The following is a 19379-nucleotide window of genomic DNA, read 5'->3' on the forward strand; positions in this document are numbered from 1 at the left end:
GCATACACACAGCGCACCGGCACCGTGCTGCACCGCATCGTGCACCAGCACCGGGCATCCGCACCGGGCATCCGCACCGGGTCCCACGCCGCCGGGCTCTGCACCCTGCACCACGCGCAGGAGCACCCCACCTTGCACACCCCGGGCTGCAACACTGCACAGCCCACCCTGCACAGCCCACTTTGCACACCCCACCCTGCACGCTGCACACCCCATGTTGCACGCTGCAACATTGCTCACCCCACACTGCACAACTGACGTTGCACACTGCAACACTGCACACCCGACCCTGCACACTGCACGCTACATTGCACAGCCCACCCTGCAGATCCCACCTTGCACACCCCACATTGCACACTGCAACACTGCACACCCCATGTTGCACGCTGCAACACTGCACAGCCCACCCTGCACAGCCCACTTTGCACACCCCACCCTGCACGCTGCACACCCCATGTTGCACGCTGCAACATTGCTCACCCCACACTGCACAACTGACGTTGCACACTGCAACACTGCACACCCGACCCTGCACACTGCACGCTACATTGCACAGCCCACCCTGCAGATCCCACCTTGCACACCCCACATTGCACACTGCAACACTGCTCACCCCACATTGCACGCTGCAACACTGCAAACCCCATGTTGCACACTGCAACATTGCTCACCCCGCATTGCACACTGCAACATTGCACAGCCCACCCTGCAGACACCACCTCGCACACTGCAACACTGCACACCCCACATTGCACACTACAACATTGCACAGCCCACTCTGCGGTCTCCACACTGCACACCTTGCATGCTGCACACCTCACATTGCACGCTGCAACACTGCACAGCCTACTCTGCGGTCTCCACACTGTACACACAGGACACCCCACCCTGCACGCTGCACACCCCACGTTACATACTGCAACATTGCTCACCCCACATTGCACATCCAATGTTGCACACCTCATGTTGCACACTGCAACGCGGCACAGCTTACCCTGCGTGCCCCACCTTGCACACTGCAACACTGCACAGCCCACCCTGCAGACCCCCCCTTGCACACTGCAACATTGCTTACCCCACACTGCACACCCCACCCTCCACACCCCACGTTGCACACTACAACATTGCACAGCCCGCCCTGCACGCTGAGCATCAGCTCCTGCAGAAGCTCAGCAGCACCCCAGGACGGTCACAGGTGTGGCATCTCCCCGCTCTGTAGGTTCAGCTAAACCAGGATACACACAGCATCCCAATGGGTTTATTCCCCCATCCCAGTGGGCTTTACTTCCCCATCCCATGAGTTTTATTTCCCACGCTCTCTTTTGCTACAGCCACATCACCGGCTGTTTCCCACGGCTGCGCTCTCCGGGCTCTGCAAATGGGCTGCTAGGGGCCACCGAAGCAGCTGCACCTGGAACGGGACCGTCAGTGGCACGGGCAGCAGCCCCCGGCCCCCCTCCGGCTCTGCAGCGGTTTTGGTTTTCCTTTTTCCTGTGGAAAGAAGTAAACCCGTCACCATCCTGGCAGAGGGAAGCACCAGCGCGCCAGGGGTGACACGGTGTCACCACTGACCCGTGGGTCTTGGGGGAAAATCTATTTGAATATGACTTTGGGTCAGGAGCCCAAAGAGCATCGTAGGGCCGGCAGCTGGTCTGGGCGCAGCCTTCCTTTCTGAATTCCCCGGTAATTCTTCTGAAAACAGACAGATTGTAGAAATAAATCGTTTCAAAGCTCCTGGAAAATGAAGCGGGGGGTAAAACAAGACCGATGTGAGGCTACTTCCGAAGACATCCTTCAATGTCCGGGCAAACCGCTTGAGACAAAGCTTGCTGCCTTTCTCCTTTGAGCTGTCTGGAAAGGATCCCAGATCCTCTGAGAGGCCGGATTATTTGTGTGCATTTGGCCACCGAGAGATGCAAATTGGCCTCAGCTCCCAGATGTGAGTGCCGGTCCCTGCGCAGCCCCGCTGGATGCATGGCTGCAGTGGTGTGAGGGCTGGGAGCCATCCCCCTGCTGCTCCATGGTCACTGCCACTGCCCCCAGGGGGCGCATGGTGGGACACGGTGGGACATGGTACCACATGGTGGGACATGGATGGTACCCTATGGTACCACATGGTGGGACATGGATGGTACCCTATGATACCACATGGTGGGACATGATATTATATGGTACCACATGGTGGGACATGGTACCGTATGGTATCACATGGTGGGACATGGTGGGACATGGTACCCTATGGTACCACATGGTGGGACATGGTACCATATGGTACCACATGGTGGGATATGGTGGGACATGGTACCCTATGGTACCACGGGGTACCACATGGTGGGACATGGTACCCAGGTGATGAGCAAGTGCCAAACGGCCCCGGTGCCATTTGGTGACTCATGGAACAACTGGGGGCTTGCACAGCCCACCTGCCCCCCCTAGTCATGTGGGCCACCGTGGCTGCTATCGGGGTGTGATATGAGTCAGAGTCATGCATCACCGCAGAGCACACAGCCATGGGCCACCGCTGCCTGCACCAAACCAGGGGGGGCAGTTAGTTTTTCGGCACTTCTTGCACCCAGTGGCCTCGTGGTGCGGCCAGCCAGCCTCCACCTGCGCAGGCATAAGGGGACACGCGTCCTGATGGCTCCGGGTTTCCAGCTTTCTGTGCATCCCCCCAGCGCCCGTGGCCATGCAGCCCCCCACAGCAGGGCTTGGTTCTGCAGAGGGGACCTGCGGCGTGCACGCTGACCGCAGGCACTGGGGTGCAAAGGAAGTAGAAAAACACCCCGGCTGAGCTTCAGTTGTTCAGTGGCAGCTCCCTGCATCAGCAGCAGGCTGAGCGTGTGTTGCAGATGAAGGTTTGCTTGTGGGAAGCAATAATCCAAGGAGGTTTCTGTCCTGGGAAGGCTGGCAGGCTTCCTCCAGCACAGCCGAGGACTGCAGGGCACTGAGAGCCTCCCTAAAGATGGGGGGACCTCGCCGTGGGTGAGGGGGCACGGAAAAGCAGCCAGGAAGTCTTGGGGAAGGAGGTTAATCCCACTCTTAGCAACTAAATCTGATGCCAGAGCAGGGACACAAGGCTCCTTTGGTTCCTCTGAGTGGTGCTGGGGGTGGGGGGGGCTGGCCCACTCCATGCTCTCCTTGACCCCTCAGCAGCTTTTCAGCATCACCCTGCCACCCCTTCCCTCCCCCACTTCCTCCTGCTCTTGCATTGCTCCTCCGATGTGCTGGCACTGCTGTTTTTGTAGTCAAAACAAGATTGCTGGAAAAAAACCCTGCAAGCGGCAGGGTGAGCTTTTTGCCTCCAGCAGATGAGGCAACGCTGCTGGCTGAGCAGGCTGTGGGCTGGGGAGGGGCTGGGGGCACCCATCAGGGCTTGGGGTGGTCCCTTCATGCGTGCCAGCAGGCTGGGGTCTGCTCCCAGCCTTGCCACGGGCTGGCTGGGGTACCTGGGGCTCTCCGTGCATCTCATCGCTAAATCTGAAAGAATGTAGAACAAGAATTCCCTCTGCAAAGGGCGTTGCGATGTGAGGAAATGGATGAGGACCTTACCATGCATCCCAGACAGCGCTGCCCCTGGCTGCCCGCGCCAGCCCACACCACCGGCCATGCTTGGCAGCTGACACAGCAGGCAGCACATCTCTCACCCCAAAATCTGCTTCTCCCCCCGGCATGCAGAGCCGGTAGGTGCAGCAGCCCACCCTTGATGCTTGCTCAGACATTGATTCACCAAGGTGTCAGGGCGTGCGCCTGAGCTTACAGCCCCCGCAGTCAATGGATGCATTCACAGCCCAAAGCTCAGGATGTGAGTAAGCGCCCCGCGCAGCAGCGCTGGGAGGGTGGCAGGGACCTGTGGCCACCTCCAGCCTGGCACGGCCACCAGCCACCGTTTGCTCTCCCACACGCCGCCCAGCCAGCTCCAGCCTCCCTCACCTCGGGCAGACGTTGCGGTTTTCTGGCTGGCCTGACTTTCTCTCTCTGCTTTTGGTTTTTGGCTCTTGTCTGCGCCTTTTTTCTCATCCTGCGGAGAAAGATGTTGCCAGAGTCAGGCTGTGTTGAAATTCACTGCCCGCATTCAGTCTTGTGACAGTCGTCACCCTCTGGGTTCTGCCACCTGGATTTCAAGGGCGGAGGAAAGAGTGGGGGGAAGCAGAAGCACAGCAGAGGGGCTGCTTGGAGAAAAGAATTTGGGAAAATAAAAGGGTCGGTACAGCTGGTGCGTGTTGCCATGCCAAGAGAGACCAAGCACCAGAGGAAGCACGAGTGGTTGCTTTCAAATTCTCAAATGGAAAAATAAACTCATCTATTTTCCTAGGCCCATAAAAAGTAACAGTACTTATTACTAATATCAACATTAAGTAACGATACCTGCAGCTTAGGCAGGGCTACTTCAGCCCCCTTTCATGGAGAGGGGAGCTGAGGGATGGATGGGTGGGAGGGATGCCCAGGCCAGTGAGGGCAGAGCAGGCTGCAGGGCAGGGTAGCTGGACCCCCATCCCTGGCAGCCCTGCTTCAGTGCCCTGCCCCTGGCCACGCTCCTTACCTTCTCCTCTAGACCTGGGGTCTGCAGCGGCTGCTCGGTGGTCAGGATTCCAAAGTCACACACAGTTGCCACCAGGTCCTCGGTGGCCAGCAAGGCTTCCAGGTTCACCCTTGTGGTGCCCAGGGTCCTTCGGATGGGAGGGTCGCTGCGGAGTTCATGTGGCTTCCCCTGCTTCTTCTTTTTCTGCTTGTCCCTGGGTGAAGGACCCTGCAGGGCACCAGTGTAGGGACAAGCCTCAGCAGAAGGTGGAGGTCCCTTTATCAGACAGCAAGCAACCCCCAGCCAGCCCCTTGCCCGCCACTGCATCCACACCGAGATGTGTGTGAGGCAGCTGCTGCCTTCCTCCCATAGCAAGGGGGGACTTTGGTGAGAGCTCTGGGATGGAGTCGAGATTCTCCAACATGCCAGACTGAACCACGAGAAGGGCTCGTGTTCCCTCGTCATTATTTTTGCAACTCAGATGTTATTCGGACATCATTCTCTCCCAGCACCCTACCTTGGCACTGTCCTTCTGCAGCCCCCGTCCTGCCTTTTTATTTGTGACTGCATTTCCTTCTGGATCAGCATTGACAGGCCATGACAGCACCTGCTGGGGAAGAGGAGCTGGTGCTGCAGGGGGCTGGGATGCCAGAGGACCCTGGCCTAGGCTCACCGCCACCCCAGGCTGCCTCCCAGAAGGAGCACAGCACCACTGCTGGGCTTCCCAGCAGCTCTTTCCCCTCTCACCCAGCTCTGCCACATGCTCACCTGCTCTTCCACAACCGAGACAGTCGTTCCAGCCTCCAGGTAGGACTTCAGCCCCACCAAGTCCTTGGCAGTGTGCTCCTTCCTGTAGCTGCAGTCGATGGTGTCCGCCCAGGGCTTTCCAGGGGTGGCAAACACCTTTGCTGTGCAGAGACAGAGAACAGCTGTGGGGAGAGCCCCCTCCTTCCCAAGGACAGAAGGACCCTTGGGATGTGACCGGTGCCAATTTGTTATCCACCAGTCCCAGTAACAGCCCAGCTGCAGCTGGTGCTGTGAGGGATGACCTAATGCCACCACATGCCAGAGCCACAGACCTGCCCTGAGCAGTGGGGCAGGAGATTTATTTTATATATATATATATACACACACACACACACTATATATATATATATATAAAAAAAATTAATTACCAGAGTGGGCCTTGGGCTCTCCTGTGGCTGCAGGCTCCCGCTGCCTCCCTGTTTCTCCTGTGCACCAAGCAGAAGCAGAGCTGTCTACATGTCGGGTGGCCACCACGGGACTCTGATGGATTTTTGTTACCTGGAATAGAGAGGGATCTCGGCAGGGCATGGCTGGTTGTGTTTGCATCAGGACCAGGGGGCAGAGCCACCTCTGGAATCCCATTCCCCAGCACAGCCTCACCATAGAACCACAGAGTCATTTAGGTTGGAAAAGACTGTTAAGATGATCAAGTCCAAACATTAACGCAGGACTGCCAAGCCCACCACTAAACCACATCCCTGAGCGCTGCATCCATGTGTTTTTTGAACACCCCCAGGGATGGTGACTCTACCATCTCCCCGGGCAGCCAGTTCTGATGCTTGACAAACTTTTCAGTGAAGAAATTTTTCCTAATCCCCAACCTAAACCTCCCCTGGAGCAACTTGAGGCTGTTTCTTCTTGTCCTGTCGCTTGTGGCTTGGAAAAAGAGACCGACCCCCCTGCCTGCAGCCTCTTTCAGGCAGTGGGAGAGAGCGATCAGCCCCCCTGAGCCTTCCTTCTCCAGGGTGAAGCCCCCAGTGCCCCCCACCGCTCCTCACCAAACTGGTGCTTGAGAATCGTGGGAAGAGGCACAGCGCCCGGGCAGGGGTCTGCCGGAGTCAGCGGGAGGGGGGCTGTGGGTGCTCCCCCGTGCAGAGCGGTGCTGGGCTCCCCCAGAGGTGACGTGAGCTGCAGGGGTTTGTCCTGCCAGATGTGACCACATGTGCATTCTGTCCCCAGTACTGCTGCTGCCCGTGCCAGGTCCATTACAAATGGCCTCGCCCCACAGCCTGGAGGTGAAGTCCCCCTTGCTGCGACCACCCGCCGCCTGTTGCTTTCAGGAGCTGAATTAAGCACAAACCTCAGTGTTGCCACCGTCCTCGAGCTCCTCTCCCTCCACAAACTCGTACATTACACAGTAGCTGTAGGTGATCAGCGGAGCCTCAGAGCCCACCTCCCGCCGCTGGAGAGCTCTGGGATCGGGGACTCCCTTGATTTCCCCGACACTCACAACCACTCGTGCTTCACACCTGATCAGCTCTGAAAGAAGCAAATCTTGCTGTGAAGCTGCAGCATGGTCCTTCCAGAGCAAGGAAGGTACAGAGCAAGTGGCAGTCTCCAGGATGCTGTCCCCCCCACCTGGCATCCCTCCCTGCCACCCTCCGCTGACGCTGTGACAAGCCACTGCCACATGGGGTCACTCCAAAGCCAGGCAAACATCTGGCTTGGTGACTTTGCCTCTCTGGTTAACGTTTTCGACTCCAAAGAGCACATCCAGGGCATAAACTCAGTCGGTAGGGGCCATCAAGAGAGGATTCCCACCCCCGCGTGTCCCCAGCCCCCTGCTCTCGTTCCAGCCGAGGATGTGCCACCCAGCGGAGGTGGCATCACTTCAAGCAGATGGTGCAACACCCATGTCAGCATCTTCTCCAGTGGAGAAGTTCCTCTTTCAGCAGCTCAAGGGGCAGACGCGCGGTCTGAAATTAGACAGCATCTCACAAGCAAAGACGGGAGCAGGCCATGACACCGATGCACAGCTAGGACTAGACTGTTCTTGCAGGTTTTGGACCTAAAACTAAAACAACCTCAATAACTACACTGCTGCAGGTCCTCTGCCTGCTCCCCACTTGTACTAGCGGGGTAAAAAGGGACAGAAAGATCTCCATTTGAGGAGAGGCAAGAAGGAAGTCAATACCGGAGCCAGGGTTTGCCCTGAGGACTCCTGGGTTAACCACGATGAAACCACCTCGCAGATCACTGGGTTTGAAGGCTCACCTGGCTGCCTCGCCAGACCATGGAACCGGCGCCTCTCTTCAGGCTCTACATGGGTGTCATCAAGGATGGAAAGCTTGGGCAGGCTGTCCACGAGGAAGCCTCTGTAGGTGGGAATGAGAGCCAGTGGGTTCCCTTGGAGCACCAGGATGCGGAGCTTCTGCAGACTGGACAGTTGGGAGACCAGCCCCAGCAGGTCTGTGAAGTTGTTAAAGCTCAGGTCAAGGGAGACAAGATTTGGCCTGAGGACAGAACCCAGAGAAGAAGGTGAGGCAAACAACATCTCTGCAGAGAGAGAGCTACTGCCCTGGTCCAGAAAAAGACACAAAAATCGTGTTTCCCAAGCACAAACTGGAGAATCCAATAGTACAACCCCAAGAGGCCAATTCCAAATTCCTGAGCCATGTGGCCCATTCCCAGTCTGCCCCACAACTCAAACCCATGTTTCTTTAGCATCCATTACCCACTCCACTCCCATCACTTGGTGACGCAGCCTAAGCTTTACATCCCTCCCAAGGCAGACTCCCAGCAGGGGCTTTGGGAAGGGCATGGGGAAAGGAAGCTGCCCAGGGATGTGGGAAATGTGGTGGGCAGGGTGTCAAGGCGTTTTCCCAGGTGATCTTCCCCTTCCACACCTTGGCCACGGACCAAGACAACCTCCGAGCATGAGACAGAAAACCACAGAGACAGACTGCTTTGTGTGGGCAGTGGGCACAGCAAAGGAACAACCCCGCTGCAGAGCTGGGATTTCCTGACATGGGCCACCCTGATAGCTTGAGGTCACCTGTACACACCTGCCCACCTCCCTTCCAGGAGCCCACGTTCAGCCTGGGGCATTACCAGAAGGTCGCAGTGAGGTACTTGTCCGGCGAAGGGCCACGCAGCCTGTTGTATCCCAGTCCCAAGTGCTGGAGCTCTGGAGGAGGCTGAGCACACAGGTCCTGCAGATCAGCCACAGCATTGCAGCAGAGCTCCAGGACCTGCCAGGGACAGAGGGAACAACAAACACCCTGTGCAACGAGCTGTTCCCTCAAGCTGTTGGGCTTGCATAGTGTTCCCAGACAGGACCTCCTGCCCCATCCTGCCATCCCAAGGCATCGCTTGCTCACCTTCAGTGTCCGGGGCAGGTTGGCCGAGGTTATCCTGCTGATGTGGTTGGCACTGAGGATGAGCTCTTCCAGCTGCTGTAACCGCAACAGACCCTCGTCAACCTCCTCCACCTGCAAAGGGCTGGGTTTGGCCAACACGTCCCTGAGCCACCTTGTGGCCAGGGTGACATGGACATGTAGCCTTGAGCCACGTGACTTATGTGTAACATGGATTAGTGCAACACGCTTGGGGGTAGCTCTGCCCCAGCTGCAGACTGGGCACCTGGGAAGACCCCGGGATGGGGAAGGTATCCTTGTCCCAGGATGTTTTCCCCCTCCAGAAGGAAGACATGGTTTTCTGGCCTGCAGGTGGGTAGCGTTACGGGCTGCACTTACTCCCTTGCCGACGATCTGCAGGGATCTGAGGATCTGCAAGACCTTGGAGCCGCGGATGAGCTCAGGCGCCAGCACAGCTGTTTCCCGCAGGTGCTGGTCCTGGGGGCTGCAGCCCGGCGGTGGGGCCCAGGGGCTGTGTGGGTCCCTCAGCAGCTCCACCAGCGCCTCGGGGCTCTCCTCGCCCAGCGGCAGGGCCTCATCCTGCCCAGCCACCCTCACCCCCAGCCCCGGCTGGCCGCTGCGGGGATGCCCGCGCGCAGGGAGGCAGGACTTGTTCTGCAGAGAGGGAGAGAGGAGAGGCAGTGACAGACATCACCCCCCGCCACGTCCCATGGCTGTGCCCCCAGCCTCCTTACCCAGCTGCCAAGGCCGCAGGGGAAGTCCTGCAGAGCCAGGTGCCGCAAGTGCTGCCGAAAAGCAGCAGAGAGGCTGCAGCGGCCAGGCGCTGCCATCAGCCCCAGCCTGGCAGGGAATTCCCTGCCTTGGTGGCACGTGGCCTGTTGCTAGGAGATGGCAGGACACAGACACCCTGGGGACCAGGACACAGACACCCTGGGGACCAGGAACCAAGCTTGGCAAGCAGGGCTGCAGAGCGAGCCTGGCACGGCACCAGGATCTCCAGGCTGGGAATAAACCCCTGGATCTCTAGACCTCGCCCTGTGTTCCAGGGGCTGTTCCCCACCAGGGAAGGAGCAGGTGGCCTCATGCAGCATTTGCAGGGTGCAGCGTCAGCCCTGTCCCCTGGCCGAGGACCTGGGGCATGGCATTTGCCATTTCTCTTATCTACATCCTGAGTGTCACTCAGGTTTTGTGGAGGAAGCAGTCAGGTTCTCAGTCAGCTGTAAAAGCACCGCTGTTCACTTGCCTGGAGGGCCATCGGAAAACAAAGTTCACCGCCAAAAACACCGTCTCCTACACTTGGAAAAAGCCGGGGAGCCCCAGGTACAAAAGCCACAGCTCAGGTCAGGCTCAGGTCTCCACGCTCTGAGGTTTATTTGCCTTTCCTGGTGACAGGTTTGAGGCAATGGCTACAAATTCCTGCCAAGCAGCCTGTGTCAGCAAAACTTCACCAAATGACTTGCAGATGCTCTGTGGCGGCTGGCAGTTACGTGGCGGAAAGCCGAACTTCCACTCAGGTTGGGTTCTACAGGACAGATGCCGATCTGCTCCCTTATCAGCCCAGCAGCTTATCACAGCCGGGTGCAGATAGAGAAGGATGTGCAGAGCATGCAGGCGCTGAGAGATAGCGGCATGCCACCGAGTGGAATAACCAGGCAAATCACTATCCTCAGCTCAGTAGAAAATGAAATCAAATCTTCTCAAAATCTTTGAAAAAAAGCACTACCAGTGGCTGAATTGTGTTTCGTGGAAAAGCCAACCTGTAAGAACGCTGCTTCTCTTATTTGTATCAGTTGTAAGTGGGCCCTGCTGCCGTCAGCGCTGCACAGAGATGTTCCCTGCTCTCAGAGAAAGACTGGCTGCGATTCCTTGCCTGTTCTCCCTGGCTGTATCCATCTAGAGCAGCTGGATGGGGGCTGGCAGTGCCCGATGCTCAATGGTCTCTCATAGGTGCAAGCTCACGCACCTCCACACAGCTCGCAACGCACGGCGGGGCACTGACCAGACACACCTCACTGCTTTTTTGGTGCTTCCAAACAAGCAACCCTCCAAGATCACCCTTCTGCCAGAAAGGGGCCATCACTACCCGTCAACGGCTTCGTAGGGATGCTCCTAAAGAACACCCTGCACAAAGAAACCTCTCTCTCTCTTTCACCTCCAAATAACAATAAAAACCTCAAATTAAAAAAAAAAAAGTGTCTGCCAGAACTGTCCTTTACTGGTTCCTCTCCAGCACTCTGCTGCCTTACGCCACAGGCCTTGATAACTTGTTATTATCTTTGTATTACCTAGTGCTGGGAACATGGGTGGTGCAAGAAGAACTGCATCCCTGTGGGATGGTGGGATGGCTGCGTGCCTCTGCCTGGCTGCTCGGGGCTCCTTCCTCCACGTGCCAGAACCATGCTCCGTGCATCTCCATTGTTGAAGCTCCCAGCAAACAGCTGAGGCCTGAAGTTACAGGCTGGTGGGACCCCAGTGTGACACGGCACAGGGGAAGCATCCCTTCCCCTTTCCAGCCTTGGGAATCAGTTCAGCCCAGAGAACAGTCGCCAGGTGCTTCAGAGGAGCTCATGTGCACACCAAGCTTTTTATTTTCCGAGACAGATTATTTTGTATGGAAAGCAGGACCGATTATTTTTGACATCAAGATGTTCCTTGGAAGTTTTCTGTTGACTTGACATGCATTCATCTCTGAATCTCTAACCACCTTCCAGGCATATCTTTTATCACAGAGGTGGGAAGTACAAGTGTGTATGTGTCACTTCGCATTTCCACGAAGGCATGTTCATAGGGGCTTCCTCTGCCCTCAACGATCAGTTCAGCAGGTCCTCTTCCGAGCACAGCCTCATACTTGGAATCCTAAGAATGATTTTCCCCAGTTTTGGTGTGTATGAGAATTTCCTGCATTCAGTTACTGGAAATGGAAAACAGCCTCAGGGGAGCTGGAGAGACAGGCGATGGAAAGGGGGAGGTGGGATGTTGGACGTCCTCTTCTGGGTTACGTGAAGGGGTCACCCCTTGGGGACAGAATCTGACAGACATCCAGCAAAAGATTTCTGTGTCAGCCTGACCTGCCTTGCACAAAAGCCCCTCAGTGGCTTTTTCACCTCCCGCGTTAGCCCACTGCCACATTGGCCCTGCAGGAGAAGGTTGCTGGCTTTGGGCACCAATAATGCGCTTGCGTGCTCCAACCACATCTTAAAAACCTGGTTTATGTTCTAAATCCTACATTTTGACGAGCCCAAGGATTTAGATGGGATGGCTAAGCCCAGCATCCTGAACCCCTCATCAGATAGATTATACGGGACACCATCTGTGTCAGTTTGAAACTGCACCTAGATCACAATCAGCGAAGACGTGTTTGAACCAACTTTTGATGTAATCTTTCAAAAACTAAAAAAAACCCCGACTATCACCAGCAAAAAAACCCATGAACCCCCAAAACAACAAAACCAACATGCAGGAGCCACTGACGCAAAACTCCATGGTATTTAAATGCAGCTCGGCTGTCCACATCTACAGCACTCTAGGCACCTAGCAGCTTGAACACCAACACCCAGCAGCTTTCAGCCAAGCCAGCTGCTCCCCGCACCTGCCATGAAGCGCCGAGCAGGTGGGTACGACTTAACCTAAACCCAGGAAGTTTTGCAAAAATAATATGGAGGCTTGAAACTAATCGTATTCTGGTTGTTGGTTGGTTTTTTTTTTTTTTTTCTTCCTCCTCTTCATTTGAAAGCAGAGATCAACATCTTTGTGATCTTCCTCTTCTGTTCACTGGTTCCCCTGGGCTCCTTGGCACCAACAGCTGTCTCAGAAGAAAGCAAAACTACAACAGGACAGAGGCAGAAGCATTTTACTACCAGAATAAAGCCCTTAGCATCAGTGATAGAAAGGCAAGCAACTGCCTTGTTGAAGAGCTACGTAAGTATACTATTTTGCATTTGTTGTCTCTATGTCTGTGGCGGTACCTCTTGAATTACAAGAAAACACTAGAAAGATCATCAGAAAAGAAGTATTTGGGTTAGAACCTAAAATAGTCTCTCTGCTGTATTCCATACAAGAAGGGAAGTGTTTCCACCGCATTGTTTTAGGGCAGAGCTGGAGCAATGTCTGGGACAGCCGGGGAAAGCTTGGGTGACTTTGCCTCAGTCATTTGCTAGCTGTGATCTTCCAGGCTAAAGGCGTTGTTACTTCTTGGTCTCCTCAGTCACGTCGGGCTCGAAGCAGGCATCTTTTTGGAGGAAACTAGTTAGATCACTGGAAACGTGGAGAGAATTGCCTTGCTCTTCAGTCTGATCCTAGTACTAGAGCAGTCAGGAGCACTTCTGCTGGGAATCTTGCTCACCTATCCTTTCCTTGGAGGTGGACACTTGAACCCAAGTGTCAATGCTTCAGAGGAATGTCAACTCCCAGGAGCGTGTTCCCAAGGGTATGTTGATAAAAATCAACATAAACATTTCCCCTGAAATCATTCTTGAAATCAAAACCACCTCTGCTGAAACAGACGAAAACACGCTCAGGCCAAAGGAAACCTCTTGCATGAGTAAATTTTGCCCGTAGAACAAAGGAAAAAAACCCCAAGACTTAGAAAAGCCAAAAACAAAGCCAAGCAGGGTACTAAGACAGAAAGCGCTGCACAGTCCTGGCCACAGACCGTGCACAATACCCACTCGATAAAAACAGTGTAGGTGTTAATACAGCTATTGAACAATAAAAAAACCCCAAGCCCACCCAAACTGAAAGATAGGAGTGTATGCGCTAGACATTGAAACGTGAAGCGACTACCAGGAAAGATGTAAACCGAAAGATTAATAATTTCTCTCTCCTCTTCCCCCCCTACAGAACGTGTGCAGCTCTGTAACGCCCCAGACCCTGAGCTGGATAACTGCTGACTCCCCAGCCAAAGACATGGTAAAGAACATACCCAGCTGCCCGGCTTTTGAGGCAGATTGCTGTGTTTTCCACATTTTTTACAACGCGTTGCAAAACCTGAGAAGCGATATAGAATTAACGTGTGGTAAGAATTTAACTCGGCTCGTCGATGCAAGTATCAACCAACTCAATGTGACGTTGACTGAAAGAGCTGCGCCTTATACGTGCAAGAACGAGAACCTTCCACAGATGGATTACAGCCAGGTCCAGGGCATGAAAACGGCAGACAAGAAGAGGTACATCTGGTGGATTTTACAGAAATTTGAAGAATTTATGAAAAATACAACAAAAATGTACTGAGCAGGAATGTAGTATGTCAGGATGAAAAAATATGATACTAAAAATTTGGCTAAATGTGACCCATCAGTAGTTATGTGATCAGTGTGATACTGAACATTGATAATGTGCTTGCTATTCTACATATTATAACTATAGAATCTAGTTTAATTTAATATTTAAAGGATTAATGTCTTAAGTTATTGATTGTATTTATTATAAAACTATTTATACTGTTTTATCTGCAACAGCATATAAAAAGGATGGACTAATGTATGTCAGAATGGTTTAATTAACCAATCATAACATAAATAAGCAAACAGGAAAGCATGATTTCAGTAATTTTAACATTGTATTTTTGTCGTGCAATTGATTTTCTAAAGGTTGTCAGTAAACTGATTTGGTGTTTCTCTCTCTGCTAGTGAATTGTATTTATGAATTTATATAATACATCTATTTTTATAAATCTATTTAAGCGGGTTTATATTTTTTTATCTATTTATTCAGATTTTTAATTTTTATATTTCAATATTGAAAGAGGTGAATGATATATTTGCTACTTAGTAGGTGAATGGTTTTAGTATTCACTGTCATTATGTTTGGATAGAACCTGGAATTGAATTAAAATAAAATTCTATAAAACTAATACTGCTGGATTCTCTTTTTACTGTGTAATTCTTTGTTACAATATTTTTTTTGCACTGAAAGCCTAGCGTTATACTAAACAGAAAATTGAACTAGTTGTTCCTTATGTTAAAAAAAATTGGAAAGACCACATACCCTCCTTTCCCACCCATCTCATTCATAGACATGAAGCAGTTGTGTTTCTTCAGCTCCCACCTGGTTCCTCCTTTGGATGCACCTGTAGGTAAATTATTTTCTCATCAGCCCTGGCTTCTGAAGGCTGAATTATTGTGGCTTCTGCAACACAGCTCCAGAGCCCAGGTTAGATTTACCAGTTTTCCCAGTTCACAGCCAGCACCAGCTCTGCTGGAAAGGTGCTGGATTAGCTTGGGCACAACGAGCACACCGGAGCGTGGCTGAGCTAACAACCGCTCCTGGAGCTGGCAGCAGAGCAAAGACACTCATATGGTCCAGGAGCAATAGGATTTGCCATATACTTGGTTTTCTTTTATTTCATAGCAACACCTGATTGTCCCAAATAATAGGAAGGTTAATAATACCAAAATTATTTTAGTCTAAATTAGCATACAAAGTTCAAGCCAGTCTAAGCATTAGAATCAGTTCCAAAATGAACAATTATTTATCTATTAAAAAAATTGGTTCTGAAAATTAACATTATTTACCGATACTAAAAAAATAATTTGATGTGAAACACCCACTTAAATCACAAGTAAAGTATTACTCCTCTTTCTCCTGCCATCCCCTGTGTCCATGATGGTGGTCCATACCAGCACACAGCTGTGATGCTCAGGAATACTCAGCTTTGTGCTCTGAACATCCAGGGAACTGCAGCTGGACTGAGCCCCTGCAGCCCGGCGGCACAGCGCTCCTTCTCTGCGAGGCTGTCAAAAGCCCAAGAGGAGCTGGAGCGAGGGATTTTGGTCCTGGTTCATCTCCTCCATCCTCCTATCGAATCCTCTCAAGGCAAAATCCCTGCCTAACTCACCCTTCGGCTGGGGGGGTTCTTCAGGACCGTGCCTTCAATGCCAAGGCAGCTGTCGTGTTCCTCCCCTCGTTGCTGGAGAGCCAGCCCCACGCTGCCCAGACTTCTCCAGGAGTGATTTCTTGACATCACCTGAGTCCCTGCCAGTGCCCAAAAGCACCAGTCTAGGGGGGTATGACAAAAGCATTCCGGCTTCCCAAGAGGAACAGAGGGACAAAGCTCCTTGCTGGAGCCAGGGGAAGAATTCCCCCCACAAGGAACCAATTTGAGACACCACTGTGGGGATGCCACATAGCGGTGACAAGCAGAAGGCTACGGGCAGAGCCGAGACCATCACCCTGGTTTCTGCTGTTAACACAAGTGCCTCACTGGCACATCGTGAATGCAAAGAACACTTTAATAAACCACCCCTCTGACCTGTGCAAGCACCGTGAGATCAAAGGTTGGTATCTTCTCATGACATCTTCTGCATCGGAAAGGCACCTGCCAGGCCTGGCGGTCTCAGCGCAAACCCCCATGAGAAGAAGCCACACTGGTGGCTGAGGCTCACTCTCAAATTACTCCGCTTAGTTGCAGGTCTACCAATTTTTTTTTTTCCAGGGTCCGACAGGTGCCATTCCAATCTCATGCCCTTCATTTTTAATAGAGAAAGAAGACTGAATGGAAAAGGATCACTGACTGGGGATGCACGTATCCCCAAGGCAGAAGCAACACCTGCTGACCCAATCAGGTAGGGTCAGCAAACCACTACGAGCAGGATGATATTTGCATCCTGAGGGCTTAGACATCACCCTTCCAACGGTTGACACAAACCACTTAAACCCTGCTGAACCAGAGGATTACAGAGGGCCACTCGCTGTGGTTTCTTCCCACGTGCACATCTTTTCTTTCACCTTCTGAATACGTAAATAGCTAAAAGAAAGTATTTTGCCAGGAAAGGGGGGGAAAAAAAAAAAAGAAAAAAAAGAGTTCCTCAGAAGCTCAAACAAGAGGTTTCAGTGAGTCAAATGATCTGTCCTGATTCATGTCATGGGAAGAGCAACCTGAAAAAGTTGTTCTTCCCCACAGGGGCACAGAATTCTACTGCCAGCCCTGCAGGCTCAGCCCCAAATCCGAGCTTACACAGACGGGATACACGCTTGAAGCAGGGAGGCGCAAGCTGATGCAAAACTGTGGCAAGCCACCGCTCTCCTCACACATGCTTGAAACAGAACGGTGCTTTGCCATAAGCATTGGAGATGCAGCAAGGCAGATGGGCTGGCTGATGCCAGAACATCAGACATCAAAGAGCCGAGGTCAGGAAGTGATGGCCAGCACCTCCCCGAGGAGTCAGAATGAGAATCTAAGTGCAGGGCTAGGTAAACGAGACACAGACAGCAACTGTAGATAGTCCGATGCACAGTGACACTGCTGTATCACCAAAGCACTTCTGACATCTGCATTATGCATATTTCTGCAAGCTCACGTAGCAAACAGCCACTGGTGGTGTCAGACAGAGTTTCTTTAGGTTCTGTTGGCAGCCTATGGATGTGCAGCTGCTCAGGCACCGTCCTTCCATCTATCCTGGCACAACTGGTTCCCTGCCAACCTCAGGCACATATAGAAGCTTCTTTGAAAAGCTCTTCCCCCTTCTCTGAGAAGATAGGGTAGCTTCAGAAAAGGGAGGAGGGGCATTAAACATGGTAGTTGCCTGTTGGATGACTGAGCTTGGACTGCACAGTAAAGAGAAGATGGGAGCGCCAACGCTAGCCCTAATGCAGAGGTCACTACGCGGCTTCCTTTGCAAGAGACTCCCAGGACCACTGCTGCTCGTGCCCAAGGCAGAGTGCTCAAAAGCTCACGCTGAAGCCAGGGATTCTAAGAAGATGACTTGAGCGTTCATAGACAGGCTCAACAACTCAGTCCTGAGATGAAGGCTGCCAGCCTCAGGCAGAACAGCATGAGAGCATCTGCGGATCTGTAGCCTTTCAGGATCATCAGGGCTCGGAGAAATCCTCCTCAGCCCCGGAGGGAAGCTGGGGGAGACACCCGCGCCACATGGTGCATCGCTGCTGGGATTATGAGGTAGTCACCGGCAAAGCTTTCTTGCCAAGCAGTTCCCCATTTATCCTTATTGAAAATGAAGCCGTTGGCTTTCAAGGCCTACGAGGAATGTTGAGGTGGAAAAGTCAGGGATGGACTTTGCAGGAAGTTTCAAAAGGGCAGACACCAGCAGGACTTAGGGACGTGACAAGTCTAGTCTTTCGTGGGTTTGTTTTCATTTTGTGATGGAAAGGTATTGGGGTTTGCGATCCACACACCTTGTTCTGAGTCAGGAACACATTAAACGTCTCTCTGGATGACAATGGGGACTCTTCTGTGTTTGCACGCAAGGAACTTCCCCAACACCCAGCTATCCATTGTCTGTCTGCCCACCTCCTGGTGACGAGCACACTCAGAAGGAGAAAGTCCTCAGGGATTAGAATAGGCAGAGATAAGCTTGTTAAAAAAAGGTTAAAAAAATGAAACATTAAACATCTAATGAACATTGCTTTCCATTCTTTTACAGATAAAAGAGAGCCCTGAGCTGTTTACCCACTGACTGCCAATTCCCTTACAGCAGTGATTTCATTTGGTGTAATTTCCATAGAGCAAAGGGTTAGCAAAATCAGCCACAAAAATAAGCCATTTCTATAAATGTCTTTTGGCACATCAGCTAGTTACACCAGCCTCACTGAAATCACCCCAAAAATCAACATACATCAGTAGTGTTTCTAGAGCACTAGAAACAGCTTTGCTGCCGCAGCTTCCTCCCAGACAGGTTTGATAGCATCACTGCAGTGACACTGGCCACCTCCAGCACTTGGTTGAGAGTAAAGTCAGGCTGGTTTATTGCTGTTTAAAAGCACTATTACTCGCTGCCTCCCCACTAGAATGCTTTAGGTGACATTAAGCTAGAGATATATAAAAAAAATGCACACAGTTAGAAAATTTCTGTCCTGGAACCGCAGGCCTGACTCATCAAAAGTTCTCATAAGCTGTATTATGTCAAAGCCATCAGTCACTAGGAGGAGATTAACCAGCATTTATTCTTGTGCAATGAGTCAAAATAAAATCCCTCTTTTCACTCATCTATTACCTTTCGCTTCACCTAGAGTCTCAGTCACCCAATGCTGCTTCCACTATGCAAGAAAATCCAATATACCTGTGAGGCAGTAACTGAAGCACAGAACTGAAGTGTCCTACCAAGGAAAACCAAAAATCATTCATTGCAGGCAAAGATGAAATGTCATTTCATTTTTTTTTTAAATGCACTTTGGCAGCTCAGTACTGAACACTGACATCAGTTCCATGGGAATACTGTGTTATCCAACCTCAGTGCTGCTCTGTCCCCCATCCAGGCAGCATGTCAGCCAAGAACCCCACATCCAAGCTGGCAAGAAAATAGGACCATCAGGGCTCAAGGCACTGGCGCAGCCCCTACAGGCTCCAGAGTTTTTTGTTTCTTGGAGAAATACCAGGGCTACCTTTGAATTACTAGCCTGTCAGAAGTAAATGCAGAAATAAAGAAATGTTTGCCTGTTTAGTTTTGTTGAAGGAGCTTGCTCTCACTGTTATGCTTAGTATCATTAACAACAACAAGGTTCTGATCACCTTAGGAACACATCAGAACTTCAATCCATTTGGAAAACTGTTATGCAAAATGTGAAAGAGCAAGCTCACTGGTTATTTAGGGTGAAGAAAAATGTACACTCTGCAGACACCTGGACCTGTGGAGATGATACCTCAGCCCACCTGTTCATCCCCAGTCTCAAAGCTGCTTCGGTGAAGGAGAGCAGAGCTGAATACAGAAGGTAATTTTCAATTTTTGCTAATCTGGATCATGTTTCCTCTGGAGAGACAGGGAACAACGCAGCAGAAAGCA

General features: G+C 52.1%; 1 protein-coding gene across 1 annotated transcript; it reads right to left on the reverse strand.

Moving 5' to 3' along the window:
- Window positions 1–691: 691 nt before the first annotated feature.
- LRRC43 (leucine rich repeat containing 43) lies at window positions 692–12381 on the reverse strand. The gene is made up of 13 exons (XM_080406242.1): window positions 9378–12381; window positions 9022–9297; window positions 8647–8757; window positions 8378–8517; window positions 7541–7779; window positions 6627–6805; window positions 5695–5824; window positions 5288–5427; window positions 5037–5126; window positions 4541–4747; window positions 3931–4018; window positions 1018–1491; window positions 692–895 (listed from the first exon to the last, which is right to left on the reverse strand). The coding sequence occupies exons 1-12, from the start codon at window positions 9471–9473 to the stop codon at window positions 1337–1339; spliced, it is 1851 nt and encodes a 616-aa protein (XP_080262368.1). The 5' UTR covers window positions 9474–12381; the 3' UTR covers window positions 692–895; window positions 1018–1336.
- Between the last annotated feature and the right edge of the window lie 6998 nt (window positions 12382–19379).

This window comes from Falco punctatus (assembly GCF_963210335.1).
Source record: "Falco punctatus genome assembly, chromosome: 1".
In the NCBI taxonomy this organism is placed as follows: domain Eukaryota; kingdom Metazoa; phylum Chordata; class Aves; order Falconiformes; family Falconidae; genus Falco; species Falco punctatus.

Bases quoted from the DNA above. Each gene is read 5' to 3' on its own strand.
- LRRC43 (XM_080406242.1), bottom strand. From the start codon at position 9,473: ATGGCAGCGCCTGGCCGCTGCAGCCTCTCTGCTGCTTTTCGGCAGCAC. The intron at 8,518-8,646 runs GTGAGCAAGCGA...TGTCCCTGGCAG, and splicing joins ACCTGCCCCGGACACTGAAG to GTCCTGGAGCTCTGCTGCAA. The intron at 1,492-3,930 runs GTGAGGGAGGCT...TTCTTTCCACAG, and splicing joins AACCGCAACGTCTGCCCGAG to GAAAAAGGAAAACCAAAACC.